The following is a 15,687-nucleotide window of genomic DNA, read 5'->3' on the forward strand; positions in this document are numbered from 1 at the left end:
AGAAGTAAATACCAAACAGTGTAGGCGCTAATACACAGCCCTGTTTTACACCTCGTTTGATGGGAAACGTACCAGACAGCTCACCGTCAAACTTCACCCTACCCAGCATACCGTCATGAAATGACTGAATCAGTAAGAGTAGAGTAGGTGGATGCCAGCTTTCTCAAGGACCTGGAAAAGAGATTTTCTGTCCACGTAGTCAAAAGCTTTTGTTAGGTCAACAAAAGCCATGTAAAGCGGTTGCCACTGCTCTCGTGACTTCTCCTGTAGTTGTCGGACAGCAAATATCATATCAGTGGTTGATTGCTGTGGTCGGAACCCGCACTGCGATTCTGGATATGTATCTTCAGCGATTTCCTGCAAGCGTTTCAGTAGAATACGAGCAAGTACTTTGCCAGTGACAGACAGCAATGAAATACCTCGATAATTGTTACAGTCACCACGATCACCTTTGTTCTTAAAAAGAGTGATGATCGTTGCATCTTTGAAATCTTGTGGCACTTGTTTGGCATGCCAGCATTTCAGAATGAGTTGATGAAGATGACTGGCTAATGGGATTAGACCCGCTTGTAGCAGCTCACTTGGTATCTCATCTGCACCTGGTGCCTTTCCTTTATTCATACTTTCAATGGTGGATAACACCTCAGCAATGTCAGGTTCATCATCAAGGTGATTATGGATTTGAGATTGGGGGAGGTTTAAGAGCGTCTGACGGCAAGCGTTTCCCTCTGCTCCATATAGCTCGTTGTAGTGCTCTATCCATCTTTTAAGCTTCTCCATCTGATCATCTATAGTAGATCCGTCTTTGTTCTTTAAGACACTACAGGTTTGAGATGTGGGTCCTGTTGCAGTCTTGATGGCTGCAAACATTTCCTTGAGATTAAAATCTCAATCTTTGAGTGTAAAAGTGTTAATATTAGTTATTAATCTACTTTAAAATAGAATTTTTGTCCTAGATTATGATCATATTTTTTTTCATTTGTTGTTTTTCTTTATAATGTAGTGTTTAACACACAAAAGAGTGATTATCAGTTCAACACACAGAGTTATAGAAATTCTAGTTCATTAAAAAACTGCGCTGGTATCGGATTGGTATCGGTATCGGCCGATACGGAGAATTTTGGTATCGGATCGGTTTTGAAAAGCGGTGTCGTTGCATCCCTAAAAACAGAGCGGGTCTTAAAAACTTAAATGACTACTTCTATCACTATAATATTTACTGCATTAGCTTTCAACTCGTTTTAGAGAACTCTGTTACGAACTCATCCATGTCCAGTTCGTGTGTTATTGCTTCTTCATGAGCTAAAAGCACAAGTTTTTTCCTCTGATGGATCATTGTTCTGCGTAACGGTGTCCACGTTCTTGCCAGAGTAGAGAATGAGCTCTCCATGAAGCAGTCGAGACACCCATGACCACAGCAGATACACACAACTGATGAAGACCTGCAAATGCATCTTTATATTCCTGCAAGAGTTTGCAAACAGCAGGACATTCAGCATCCGATGGAGGTTTTTTGGACAGCATTGGTGTGGAAACAAGAATTTCATTCAGCTCATTTTCTGCAACCCCTGCAAGACTACAGAGAGCCTCAAGCAACTGGATGTCCAGAAATGTGTTGGATTTTGGCATTACACCTGAGAGGATTGCATCAGCTGTGTAAACCTGTTTTCTATCTCTGATACAGCTGTATCTAGTGTGTTCAACATGTGTCGTCTCAGAGCTTCAGTGGCAGATTCAGAAGCGGACCCTTCTTGCCCTAAAGCTGAAGCAATGCCAGAGTCCCCATAGGAGGGGTTCACAGTCCTTCCAGGGTTTGGTGAGAGCTCAACAGTAGACATGTCAGCGCCGGACTGCTGAAATCCACTGCCATTTTCTCTGAGATTTACAGTGAACCAAGACATCCCTGCACAACTTCAGCTGCACTGCTCAAATGAACATGCTGAGACTGTAGGATGGCTTTTGCTGCTTTTAAAATGGCCAGAAGATGAATCAGAAATTTGACAATTTTTAAAATAATGGCGTCGCTTCAGCTGAGAGAGAAGCAAGGTTTTGAAAGGTCAACTGATGTACTGTCATCATTAGAAACCTTTAAAAGAGTGTTAATATTCTTATTATCCTCAACACATGTTCTGGCTTCATAAAGTGCTGGTGTGGGGCCAGGGTGGGCCAAGCTTCTGATTGGGTGGGAGCCGGGTCTGGCTTCAGTTAACACAGTCACATGATCCCTTTTCTCACACACTCCAGAATTATCATGAAGGTTATTTAATAATTTAATATTTTAATATTGTGTGTGAATGTTTGTTCATCAGAGTCAGTGGAGGAGATCAAACTCATCAGATTCTCCTGATCTTCATCATGGCTGATTCACAATCATCCAGAGATGGAGATTTCTCTCCAGGACGCAGGTACTTTCAACTAACACTGTTAAATATTGTGTCACATCTCAGAAAAAGAGTTACCCAACCCACAGACACACAGATCAAAGTTTATAGAAAAATACATATCTTTTACCTATTTCTGCCTGTGTTTTTGTTTTGAAACAACATGAAATATTACATAAAAAGATCATAAAGTTTCTTCAAAAGTGCTTTTTGATTAAAAATGGATGGTTATTTAAAATTGTTCCTCTCATAAAGAATGAACACAGTAATGTAGAGGATTAAACTGAATCTGTTCTCTGTTCCAGTTCAGTCCAGCAGAAGAGCTCAAACCCAGAGTCCAGCTGTGTGTCTGTGAAGAGTAACTGGTCTATGGATAAGCCACCACTAACGTTTAAGAGTGGAGACAAACGGCCTGATCTCAGGTATTTCATTTCTATAAAAGATGTGCTTATAGTGACACTTCTGAATTAGACTCATAATTGATCTCAGTCAGTCTAACACTAGCAATGACATCAAGTAAATGTAAGCTGAGGTTTTCTCCACCTTTATATAATAGAGTCGGTGTAAAATTGAGCAGATGTTAGTAAGCGCTGGTTCAGATTTGTTGAGAGCTTCACAGTGTCTGGTCAGAACAGTGATGTTTCACAGCAAGATACGGTTACTAGAGTACAGTAAAGCTGGTTTATCTTTAAAGCTCAGCAACACATTGGTCTCTTTAGTCGCTGAGTCTTCGTCCTCCATTGGGCCGTTCAGAAGAGTCATGTGATCGCGGTTGATGTTCACCTGAGTTTAATCTATAGTTGTTTTCAATGTGTTTTGTTTATTTCCAAATCCCTAATAATACAGTTTATTTTTCAGGTGCTTTGATTCATTTTTTTAATCATGCTTAACATTTGCCAACCGTAAGTTAATTCCTCAAAAATATTATAATCAAAGTTATATGCAAAACACACTCAGTAACAGACGCTAAAGCAAAAGTGTAACAAAACTCCCTGGTGTTTCATAAAACAGAAGATTCCTGTAAAAGTGCACAACATTTATAAGTCTGTATGGTTTTTATTTTACTTAGTTTTGAACCCAGTTCAGTCCAGCAGAAGAGCTCAAACCCAGAGTCCAGCTGTGTGTCTGTGAAGAGTGACGCCTCTATGGAGCCGCCACCACTAAAGTTTAAGAGTGGAAACACACGGCCTGATCTCAGGTATATCATTTCTGTGTTATGCTTATAGTAGTTGATATTTTAACATGAACTTATTATTAATATACAGCCGTTTTATTATCTGGATTTGAACCAATGAATTTTAAGTTCTAAGTTCTATCCTGCAAGTTTAGGTCTATTAAAGGATAATTCCGGTATTTAACACCTTGAGTTTGTTTTGAATGAAATAGAGTGGTGGACTTAGAAATTTTGACAATGGGTCCTGTCTCGACTTTTTTAGAATCGCCTGTGACAGCTTTAGACTGGCTGTCTATGGGCATGCACAAACATGTCCTTAAAACAACCCTTAAAGCTGTAGTATACAATGTTGAAAATCGGTCGAGAAAGCCTGAAACGGGAGGGAAACGAATTGAACAACGTCACTCAGTCAAGTTGTGATCATCATACAATATTGCTTAGTCGCTTCAATCTAATGACATTGCTAATGACCAGTGTTGGGCAAGTTACTTTTAAAAAGTAATTAGTTACAGTTACTAGTTACTTCTTCCAAAAAGTAACTAAATTAGTAACTCAGTTACAAATTTTAAAAAGTAATTAGTTACTTAAGAAAGTAACTATTGCGTTACTTTCAAGTAAAATTACATTTTAAATGCTCAAATGTGACCCCACCTTTTCCCCTATTTAACGGAACTTAAAACACATGTGCATGTTCAATTATTTATGAAAAATCTGAATTTTATAATGAAATGGACACTTAATACAATACATTAACAGAAACATGAAACATTGTACACACAGCTAAAAAAAATGTTGCTGTGGGACAAAGTGAGACTATTCTCCAATCAATTGCCATGTATGTAGATATTATGTTTATATAGTGGATCAATGCAAATAACACAATAGATGTTTTGGAACTTTTGATATTTATTGCCCCTCAACAGGCCACAACTGGGCAAAATTAAATTAAGTTTGTTAAGCTGTTGAGTTATATGTTCTCATTAACTATATTATTTTATGTTTCTTACTGTTATTTTGTTTTTACTTTATGCTATTTACTGTTACTAAAAATGTGCAAGAGTTCATTGTGCGCATGTGTGAACAAATGGGGACTTTTATTTTGACTCAACTTGTGTTCCTTTCCTTGAGATGAATGTCGTGCTGCTGCTCCCTCGCTCACTGATGTTATGCCAGCGCATTGAGACGAAAACTAACAAATAAATAACACTGAGAAATTGTATCTGGATTGTTCTTTAGAGGATGGATGATCGCAACATATTGTGCATGGACATGACAGACGGAAATGAAAACTTAACATAAGCAATACCATTTAGAGAAGGCTACTTTTGGATTATTTGGGCTCGTCGGCATACCTGTCTCTCGTTGACTGACTGGCTTGTGTTATTCCTTGTGTCCGTTTTTCCTGTCCGACTATGCGTTATGATGGGTCGTTCGCAATTCATGAGCGTTAGCCGATAGTGATGATGGGTCGTTCGCGGAGGAGCGTAGGTGATGATGGATCGACTCGTTCGCGAATGAGCTTTTGATGGGTCGTTCGCGATTCGCGAATGAGCCGACTCTTTTATTTGAACGTCGGGAGCTGGCTCTCAATATCTGAAGAGCCGACTCTATTTTTACAAATTTAGCCTATAGAAATTAAATAATTATATAATAAAAAGTGAAATATTATAGTCAAAGTCATTTAAAGAGCCGTTTGTGAGCCAAAAGAGCCGGCTCTTTTCAGAGCTGAGTCAAAAGAGCCGAATGCTCATCACTACTATGCGTGCTTTAGAACACCCGCCCAACTCTACCTCTGATTGGCTTACAGTGACAGTTTACTCTACCTCAGCCAATCGTCAGCATTTATGCGCTTGTCTCGTGCTCAATGGAAGAACAGTAAAGAAGTGTGCCTCTCGCTCAGAGATCTAGTTGGTCTGATGAAAAAAAAAACAGCTTCATCAGTTGTTATAGTAACGGGACGCATTCTTGGCAGTAACGGTAACGGCGTTGTTAAGATGAGAAGAGTAATTAATTAGATTACTCGTTACTGGAAAAAGTAATGCCGTTAGTAACGGCGTTATTTTATAATAACGCGCGTTATTTTATAACGCCGTTATTCCCATCACTGCTAATGACACATTATATGTAAAATTGCCTTTAGACACTTGAACTTAGTTGCTTCATCAACAATTCAATGACACGTTTGAGATCACGCCAACGCAAGATTAGCAACACATGAAATGTTCTACACCACCACCATAAGTATGATATTAGTACTATTGCGAAGGTTTTGAGTAATTGTTATAGCAGCATACAGCGCATCTTGTTTAAATTCCGATCGTCTCGAACAGAAACCCGCTAGGCCTACTGAAATATAATCAAGCACTTCAAGAAATATATTTACTTTGACCCGTGATATGCGATGCTAAACAGCTAACATTCCAATGCCGACCGGCAGCATTAGCAAGTTGTCAGACTGATAAAAAGCTATTTATGTCACGCGACTCACGCCATATAAGAGTATAAATAAATGTTTAACGTTACCTGGTCAACAAAAAGTCAGCAGTGTCGGCATCGGTATTCAGTCCCAGATCTCGCTGAAGCTTTCTCCATTGGTCAATGGTGGACCCTATATTTATTCTCCTCAAATTTCGGCATTCTTCACATTTTCTTGTAGGGGCAAGCAGTGGACGCTTGCTGTTGTCTTTTTCGTTTTTATCCATTGCTGATATGCTACTTAGCTAGCTACCATATGCGGTCAGCTGCTAACGCGCGCGATTCTCATGATGCAGAAGGTGGGGCGCGGTCGGGCGTGGTCGGGTGCGGTGAGGTGGAGACGCGAGCGCCAGGCGAAGTTTCAAGTGTAGCTGGTGATTGGATGAGAGCATTTGACCAATGTAGCTTTGCGTCCGCAAAGCTTTCATTGGTCAACTTTTATGCGGCTGTACAGCCAATAGAGTGAATGGATTTTTTTCGTTCTTTTTTCTATTCATATTGTTAGGATTGTACTATATAACCATAACCAGCATATAAACGAGGATATTAATAATGAACAATCTTTGAAATCGTATACCCTAGCTTTAACGTTAATTTTCAAAACTGTGCAACTCACCGAGTGGTTGGTGGTGTTCGTTGATGTTCCGAAACAAGTAGCGTAGCGAAATACCGTTTCTGTCGTGTTTTATTTGTCATTTTTTAAAATCGCATTTATGTCTGCTGGAGGACTCAGTGCTCGTTGATATTACTGCGCTAGCTACTGGAAAAGGAAAGGTGTCTGTTTACATTTGTAGTCTTTTTGCTCGGTTCTCCGTCTTGCCATATTCGACTGTGTCTGTGACTTTTTTTACGATGCGCTAGACACCGTGTTCCGTACAGCGTCCTGGTTGTCGCCATCAAGTGGTCGGGAGTGTGCTAACGCTTCAGACTCAAATATCGAGCGGAAGTTTATACGCGGTTGTGAGGTATCTGAAACAATAGTTCCACAATAGCAAACAACACAGATTGAAAGCATACATAGCGCCGATATATTTGTTTTTAATCATCAACGAACACCACCAACCACTCTGTGAGTTGCACAGTTTTGAAAATGAACGTTAAGGGTTGTTTTAAGGACATGTTTGTGCTTGCCCATAGACAGCCAGTCTAAAGCTGTTACAGGCGATTCTAAAAAAGTCGAGACAGGACCCATTGTCAAAATTCCACCATTCTATTTCATTCAAAACAAACTACAAAATAGACTTAAGGTGTTAAATACTGGAATTATCCTTTAAAGGAGCATTTCACCCATTTCAACATTATTCATTATTGAAAGTGGATCATATATGTAGTCGAAATGTAAAAGAATTTTTGAAATTTTTGAATTTGGAAAAAAATGTTAAATTTTTTTTAATTGGGTGCCCTCTTGACCGAGAAAAGACAGAAAATAACCGAGGGGCGCATTTGTATGTAAGACAACAACTCCCACAATGCACCACATTGCACAGCTCCGCAAGCCACACCCACTAATCCGGAACTGCGCACACATCAGAGAAATCACTCTTCCGTCTACAAGGCTAACGTTAGCTGCCACCAGAGTTTGAAATTCATTTCACACAAAATTTCTAGTTAGTTGGCTTTGGCGAGCAGGACGATCGAGGGCGAGGGACGTAAGAGGACGGCGCGAGGCCGGTGGCGTGAGTGATAATGAAAGACACCACGCGCTGGTCTCGCGTCTCTCATGGAGGAGTGAAAGCATAGAATGAGGAGTGACGACGGCAGATCGAGAGAGAAACAGGCCTGATTTTATGTTGTTTTTTTTTCTGTTGTGTGTAACGTTACAACAGTCGTCAATGAGGGGCTGCTGGCTTATACTTTCGTTTTGTATTTGTTCATTTTACTATTAAAATGTTTAAATGTTCTCCGGTTCCTGCCTCCTTCTTCCCACAACAACAAACCCCGTTAACGTTACATTGGCAAACTTATTAGTGAATTACTCCTCATTTGTATTTTTTTCTATATGGTGAATTACTGCATCATACCTGGATGTTCAGTCAGGCGAATCTAGGTTGGTTCACATCACAACACAACACAAACGTCTGTGTGCTCGTCTGATTCAGAGCTTTCGTCCAGGAGAAATTGCCATCGTTGAAATTCTCTGCAGCAGATGGACTCTGTGTCCGCAGGCCGTAGCACGCAGCGAGAGTACAGGCAACAGCAATCCGCCTCAGCTCGAGCCAGTCCGGGCTCCTCGACCGACAGGCAGCCGCCTCCTGCTCCTCCATCAGCCTCAGCTGCTCTAAACTATACTGCAGCTCGTAAAGATAGCCATGAACATCGGATTCGAGCAGCAGACTTTCAAAACCCTTTTCTTCCATATCATGTTTAGTTTAGTCCATCATTATCATACTTACTATCTCCACAGCACTTGTTAGCTTAGCTTCCAAACAAGATGGCGGATATTGATTTCAGTTTCTGCAAGTGAAGTCCCACCCACTGATCTGTAATAGGGTGAGCGGGTCCAACACCCTTAAATAATAATGAACTAATGTTTGTAGTTCTAAAGATTTTAATGAAATATGACTTCCTGCTTATCGTGACGCAAAATGACGATTTTTACATCATAATAAGCAGGAAGTTAAACACTTAAATCCATATTTCTCCCATCTCAGGGGAAAATAAGGAAATAAACAATGACCATTCAGAAATATGACTGGGTTTCTAAAGATACAAAGCTTAATGCAAATGGGTGAAGTGTCCCTTTCATGATGATGATTGTGCTCTTGTGTAAAGCTCTATGTATTGTATTGTAAAAACATTCACACACTGTAAAAGCTGCTGGTGTTACTCAGTTAATTACACAATTACATCAATATCAGTGTGTCTGATTCTTTACCCTCTTCATTCTAATTTAAGGTCAAATCTTCCATCCAGACCAGTTAAAAACAAAACTGTGTTCATGCCTGTGATTCAACCACAAGACTTTCATGAACGCATGTGTCCTGGTTTCAGGTAAAATGCAGGACTGTCGTTGTAATTTATGGTTATTTACTCCTCTGACTTGTGTAATAATGTGTTATTGTAATCTTCCAGCCATGACTCTAAAGCTGCTGAAGTCCTCAACACACTGAGATCAAATCTGAGACAGAAGTTTGAGTGTGTGTGTGAGGGAATATCAAAGCAGGGAAAGCCAACACTCCTGAATGAGATCTACACAGAGCTCTACATCACAGAGAGTGGAAGTGGAGAGATCAATAATGAGCATGAGGTGAGACAGATTGAGACACAGTCCAGGAGAGCAGAAACAGAGGACACACCGATCAAATGCAGTGACATCTTTAGACCTTTACCTGGACAAGACAAACCCATCAGAACTGTGCTGACAAAGGGAGTCGCTGGCATTGGAAAAACAGTCTCTGTGCAGAAGCTCATCCTGGACTGGGCTGAAGGGAAAGAGAATCAGGACGTCCAGCTCATATTTCCACTGGCTTTCAGAGAGCTCAACTTGATGAAGGACAAAACACTCAGTCTTTCAGATCTTCTTCATCGCTTCTTCCCTGAAAGCAGAGAAATGGCCATATCCAGTGATGAGTATAAAGTGCTGTTCATCTTTGATGGTCTGGATGAGTGTCGTCTGTCTCTGGATTTTCAGAGCGATGTGAGGTTGTGTGATGTGACTGAATCAGCCTCAGTGGACGAGCTGCTGACGAACCTCATTGTGGGGAATCTGCTTCCCTCGTCTCTCATCTGGATCACCTCCAGACCAGCAGCAGCGGATCTCGTCCCCTCTGAGTGTGTCCATCGAGTGACAGAGGTACGAGGCTTCAGTGACACACAGAAACAGGAATACTTCAGGAAGAGGATCAGTGATCAGAGTCTGGCCCACAGGATCATCTCACACCTGGAGTCCTCAAGGAGCCTCTTTATTATGTGCCACATCCCAGTGTTCTGCTGGATCTCAGCCACTGTTCTAGAGGAGATGTGCAGTGAAGCAGAGAGACGAGAGATTCCCAAGACTCTCACTCAAATGTACACACACTTCCTGCTCATTCAGACCAACATCAAACATGAGAAGGACTATGAGAAGAAAGTGAAAGATGAAGACATGATCGTCAAACTGGGGGAACTGGCGTATCGGCAGCTTGTGAAAGGCAACCTGATCTTCTATGAGGAAGACCTGAGCGAGTGTGGCATTGATGTGGCAGAAGCATCAGTTTACTCAGGATTGTGCACTCAGATCTTCAGAGAGGAGTTGGGCTTGTGTCTGGGGAAAGTCTTCTGCTTTGTTCATCTGAGCATTCAGGAACATCTAGCAGCTCTATATGTGCATCTCTCCTTTATCAACAATAACATCAATGTGTTTGACCAGATTACCAAACCAACTAATGGAGGCAAAGTGTCCCTATCTGATCTCCATCAGAGAGCTGTGGATGAGGCTTTACACAGTAGAAATGGGCATCTGGACCTTTTCCTTCGTTTCCTTCTGGGTCTGTCAGTGGAGTCTAATCAGAGTCTCTTACAAGAACTAAAGACACAGACAGCAAACAGCTCTCACAACAATGAGGAAACAGTTGACTATATTAAAGAGAAGATCAGGGAGAATCCCTCTCCAGAGAAATACATCAATCTGTTTCACTGTCTGAATGAACTGGGGGATCTTTCTCTAGTCAACGAAGCTCAACCTCATACGAGCCGTGGAGGATTAGGTGCTGTGAAACTCTCCTCGTCTCAGTGGTCAGCTTTAGTGTTTGTGTTGTTGTCCTCAGAGGAGACACTGCAAAGGTTTAACCTGAACAGATTAATTGGAGTCAGTATTGATGGGTAAGTAACACTGAGTGCAATCATTACAGTCTAAAACATTATGAACAAAGAGAAACTCAGAGATCAGAGGTGTTTAAATCACGGGCTCAGACTGATTTCTGGGATATTGTCCATAATTTGCGGGTGTTTCTCAAACCGTGGCTGTGTCCTAGTAAGGCTGCATATCTCGACTGCCACGTCATCAAGCGCCTCTGAAGGCTGTCTCAGTTTGAAGGATCTTTTGAAGACAGACTTCATTTTGTGTCTTTAATTCAGATCATTTTGTGTTAATGTAAGACACTGGGAGACACAGACGGCTGTCATTCACTGGATTGCAGTAATAAAACAGCAAGTTAATAGAAAGTATTTTTCCAAAATGAAGTTTTAATTGTAACAGCAAGTGGACGTCCGCGGATCCTCCTGATGATGATAATGACGTCATGCGGACGGCCAAAGTAAACTTGAGAAAACTGTGAATGAGCTTGATGGCGTTCAGCTCTACTGTCCGCTGGAAGAGTCACTAGACACACACACACACACACACACACACACAGAGAGAGAGAGACAAAACACAGGGATGAAACGACAAGACAGTGCAGTGTAAGTGTATGAAATGACCAGGAAATGGATCTGGAAGGGAGAGAGGAGTAACGGGTGAATGTCCATGTGCGATCAGCATCTCGTGTGTGTGTGTGTGTGTGTGTGTGTGTGTAAACGAACAAGACGAGGATGAATGAGGTGTGTGTCTGTGTGTGTGTGTGTGAACAAGACGAAGATGAATGAGGTGTGTGTGTGTGAACGAGATGAAAATGAATGAGGTGTGCGATCAGCATCTCGTGTGCACGCGCTCCTATGATAGTGGCGGTGAGGGAGGAACGAGACGTGGATGAATGAGGTGTGTGTGTGTGTTTGTTTGTGTGTGTGTGTGTGTGTGTGTTTGTGTGTGTGTGTTTGAGTGCGTGCCAGTGCTGCTTCCCCAGCTAATGTGACTATCATTTACTTCTATTTCAAAAACAACTTGTTTAACACAAAATACTTATTGATTCATGAAAGTATACGCATTTGACTCAACAAAATCTGATATGTCAGAATAGTGTTGTAGTGTAAATGTAGACTAATAGACCTTGACAAACGACATTGACAAGAAAAAGAGAAAACAAACCTGTGTTGCTGAATACGAGACTTCTACAGTTATAGATACTAAACAACTTTAACACACGTCCTTTGTGTTTAGTTAAAAAAGGTATAATGTATTATTTACTTATGATATGAATTATTGTTAGCGTTATTAATTGTTTATTTTTTATTTTCGATTAGTGTCCCACAAAACACAGGAGATGAAGTTCTTCAGAAGCTGATGCCTGTGGTTACAGCAACTAGACGCGCTCTGTAAGTAACACTGAGAACAAGCATCACTGCTAAAACATTACAACAGTTCTTACTTAAACATTATAAATTATATATTATATAGGTAACACTTTACAATACAGTTCGTTAGTTAACATTAGTTAACTACATTAGTTAATATGAACTAATAATGAATAGCACATATACAGCATTTGTTAACACTTAACTGTCACCGTCCCACAGGTGGGACGTTTGCCACTATATTTTTAAAACAATAATATCTTAGTAAATACCTTAAATAATATTGACAAACTATATATCATTTGAAAGCTTACAATCTCTAGTTTCCATATTTGGTGACTGATTTTCAAAATATATTACAGAGGAGCCATAACTTATCAATAAAAAACAAGAATATTTTCATACTCATAAGGCGTGTTCAGACCTTTATTTTAAAATAGCAGTAAACATGAAAAATCATGAAAAAATGGTAGATACCTCAGTTTGTTTTCATGCCAAAAGTTCAAAAGATAGAATCCATTCAATTATTTTGGAAAAAAAAGGTCTGAAAAGTTTGAAATATCAAGAAAAAAATAATAAATTCACCATTTGTGACGTGGCAGCTAGCTATGACTTGCATGCGTGTTCTTTGTATGTGTTTCTTAGAGGTTCAATTCATATCAAAATCTGCCAAACTTCCCATACTACTTCTGAATAGGATCTCTACTTCAGAAATTGTATGAAAAATGTGAAAATAATGGTTCATATCACTCAAAACACGAATGGAAATGAAGGCGCCCTTATATGGGCAGTAATGGAGTCTGATTGTGCCCTAGTGAAAAAGTTTGGTACTGCGCTCAAACAAAATCTTACTGAAAGCTCATTTTTTGAGATATCAACCTAAAATTTGAAACACAACTTGTTCAGATTTTTGGCTTTGATTTTTCTGCCGTTTTAGAGTAGCCCAGGTTTTGAAAATATATATTTTATGTAAAATATGAATAATTAATATTTTTGCATTGTACATTTCCATAAACTCAAACCTCTAACTTTTTTTCTGTTTCACTTTCTTAATTTATTTCACTTCTACAAAAATCTGCCAAATGTCTTCTTTAAAACAAGACCAATCATATGTCTATATTCCAAAGCATTCTTGAATTACAACCATTTAAGTTCGAAATGTGCATTTTCATGTCTATTCAAAAAAGGGGGGGTGACAGTTAACAGGTTAATCTTTGTTAATGTTATTTTCAACATTTACTAATACTTGATTAATATCTTGTTAACATTAGTTAATGCACCGTGAACTAACATGGACAAACAATGAACAGCTGTATTTTCATGAACTAACATTAACAAAGATGAACAAATGCAGTAACAAATGTATTGCTCATGGTTAGTGCATGTTAGTAAATACATTAACTAATGTTAACTAATGAACCTTATTGTAAAGTGTTACCATTATATACAATTATAGAACTGTAAAAGCAGGCTGTTTAGTTCACATGGATAAGATTTGGGAAAATAAAATAAATCCTGTTTTTGATGACTGGAATTTTTTGATATTTGTTTATATCATTAAAAAAAATTATTATATATTTCTAATAAAGGGACTGATGAGATGATCTTTAAGTTTATTCAGCTCCGTATGGAGAGGGATAAGGCTTTCACAGGCGTGAGTTCCTGTTTCCGGCGTGACGATCGAGTCTGTCCCAAAAATACCTCTCAATGCACCCTCGCGGACTCGCGCTAAGGGCCCTATAGGTCTGCACTACATGACGTCACCGAAGTGTGGACTCTGAGGAAGTCCACAAGTTCGGAGTGTGCCATTTGGGACAGGGCCAGAGAGTAACCCTGACGGCACTTGTGAGAAAATGAAAATTACCTACATAATGAAAATTAGCTACATAATCAAATTCTCAAATATGACTACATTTAAACATTATTCAAATACATAGACTACTGAGTTACTCAGGGGCGCAACTACCCAGTGTCAGAAGTGGACCTCTGTTTCTCTAGGGAGGTTGGCTTTAAACTTTTACGCAAAGCGCGTGAATCAACTTTTGATGCGCTCGACCCAAGTTTGAATCCGCCTTTTGCCGAAGTCTCTTCTCCCTTTTCCCAACACATATGAGAAGATGTAAAATGTATAACCTAACATAAAGGTCTCTAGCGTTATGTTTTGCCAATGAACTAATATCGAAACCATGATATGGCTTTTTGCCGTTTGTCACGGGGTTGACCAAGGAAGACGAGGAGGAAGATAGGATTAACACGGATTTAAATAAATGAAGCTCAGGAACAGGTAGACAGGATGACAGCGTGTAACACACAAACAATACCGGACAAGGGAGTGAAGACAGGCAGGAACTTATATACACAGAGACAGTGATTAACAAATGACAATTAGCTGTGCGGGAGGTGATTAGTGTCCATGGAAACAGATGAGGGCGGAGAACTCAGACGAGGGGCACACGTGGTAAATGAAAACACACAGAAGGTCCAAGGGTGGTGACAGATCGCCCCCCTCCGGCAAGGCGCGACCTCGCGCCGTGGCAAAATGACGGAGGGGGAACCGGGGGAGGTTCAGGTGGAGGACGAGATGATGGTGGACCACAGACGAGAGGCTGGAGTGACGGTGAGGGGACGATGACGATTCCCTGGCGGCCTTGATGGGGATGGCGCGGTGGCGCAGACCCAGAGCCTCCCAGTACAGACAGCCGATGGCAGGGATGACGGAGGGAAGAAACCAGATGGCGAGGGGGCTGACGGTAGCTGGGGGATGACCGACGGAGACTCGGTGGCAGGATCTCTCGGCGCAGCCGGAGAGCCGGTGGCCTCTAGCGACGTCACCGGTATAGGAGACTCCGGCGACGTCGCGGCGACGAGCGATGGAGCCGTAGTCGGAGTGCCCGAGAGCTGAGGTGGAGGTGGAGTGAGGGAGGACAGAGGAGACGCCACAGGGAAGGAGGAGCCCGCTGAAGCCAAAGGGGTGGAGGGATCAAACGTAGTAGACTGACCACAAGTCCGTGGCGCAGGCAGAGTGACGACTGACCAAGGGGGAGCCGGCAGGACGAGGGAACCCGCTGTAGCCGATGTTTCGAGGGTCTCAGGTGGAGGCGCAGGTGGGAGGAGCCAAGACGGAGCCGGCAGGTCGACTGGCCGAGATGGAGTGCCGAGGACCGAGGCTGGAGGCGAAGCCGTGGGATCCTCGAACACAGGCGCTGCGGATGGTGGGCTGACCTGCCGCTCGACGTCGGGGACTCCCCACGGAGATGGTGCAGGGCTGCGCACATCGAGCAGCGGCGAGGCTGGAGGACTGACTGGGGACGGAGATGGAGTGGAGTGAATCCGACAGATGGCAGGACAGAAGTCATCACAGGACAGTTAAAAGTATGAGATAGATGCAGATGACGGTTGGGATAGGGCGGGAACGATATCCAGAGTCCTGGGTTTCCTCAGCCAGTCCTCCAGTTCCAGGAAATTAGTCCCCTCGTCCGCAGATGTTGTGGGCTCACACCCCTGGTCAGA

The 15,687-nt window shown here is 41.5% G+C and overlaps 1 protein-coding gene across 2 annotated transcripts in view; it reads left to right on the top strand.

Annotated features, from left to right (window-relative positions):
• Positions 1-2,309: 2,309 nt before the first annotated feature.
• The window catches only part of LOC120464433 (NLR family CARD domain-containing protein 3), an 81,663-nt gene continuing 68,285 nt past the window's right edge, over positions 2,310-15,687 (top strand). For both annotated transcript variants that reach the window (XM_089122995.1, XM_089123000.1), the window contains exons 1-6: positions 2,310-2,405; positions 2,687-2,803; positions 3,451-3,579; positions 8,926-9,021; positions 9,103-10,830; positions 12,127-12,198. In XM_089122995.1, coding sequence (XP_088979121.1) covers positions 2,356-2,405; positions 2,687-2,803; positions 3,451-3,579; positions 8,926-9,021; positions 9,103-10,830; positions 12,127-12,198 — 2,192 coding nt within the window. In that variant the 5' untranslated portion in view covers positions 2,310-2,355. The remainder of the gene's footprint in view (positions 2,406-2,686; positions 2,804-3,450; positions 3,580-8,925; positions 9,022-9,102; positions 10,831-12,126; positions 12,199-15,687) is intronic.

This window comes from Pimephales promelas, chromosome 2, assembly GCF_988280905.1.
Source record: "Pimephales promelas chromosome 2, fPimPro1.hap1.1, whole genome shotgun sequence".
Taxonomy (NCBI): Eukaryota; Metazoa; Chordata; class Actinopteri; order Cypriniformes; family Leuciscidae; genus Pimephales; species Pimephales promelas.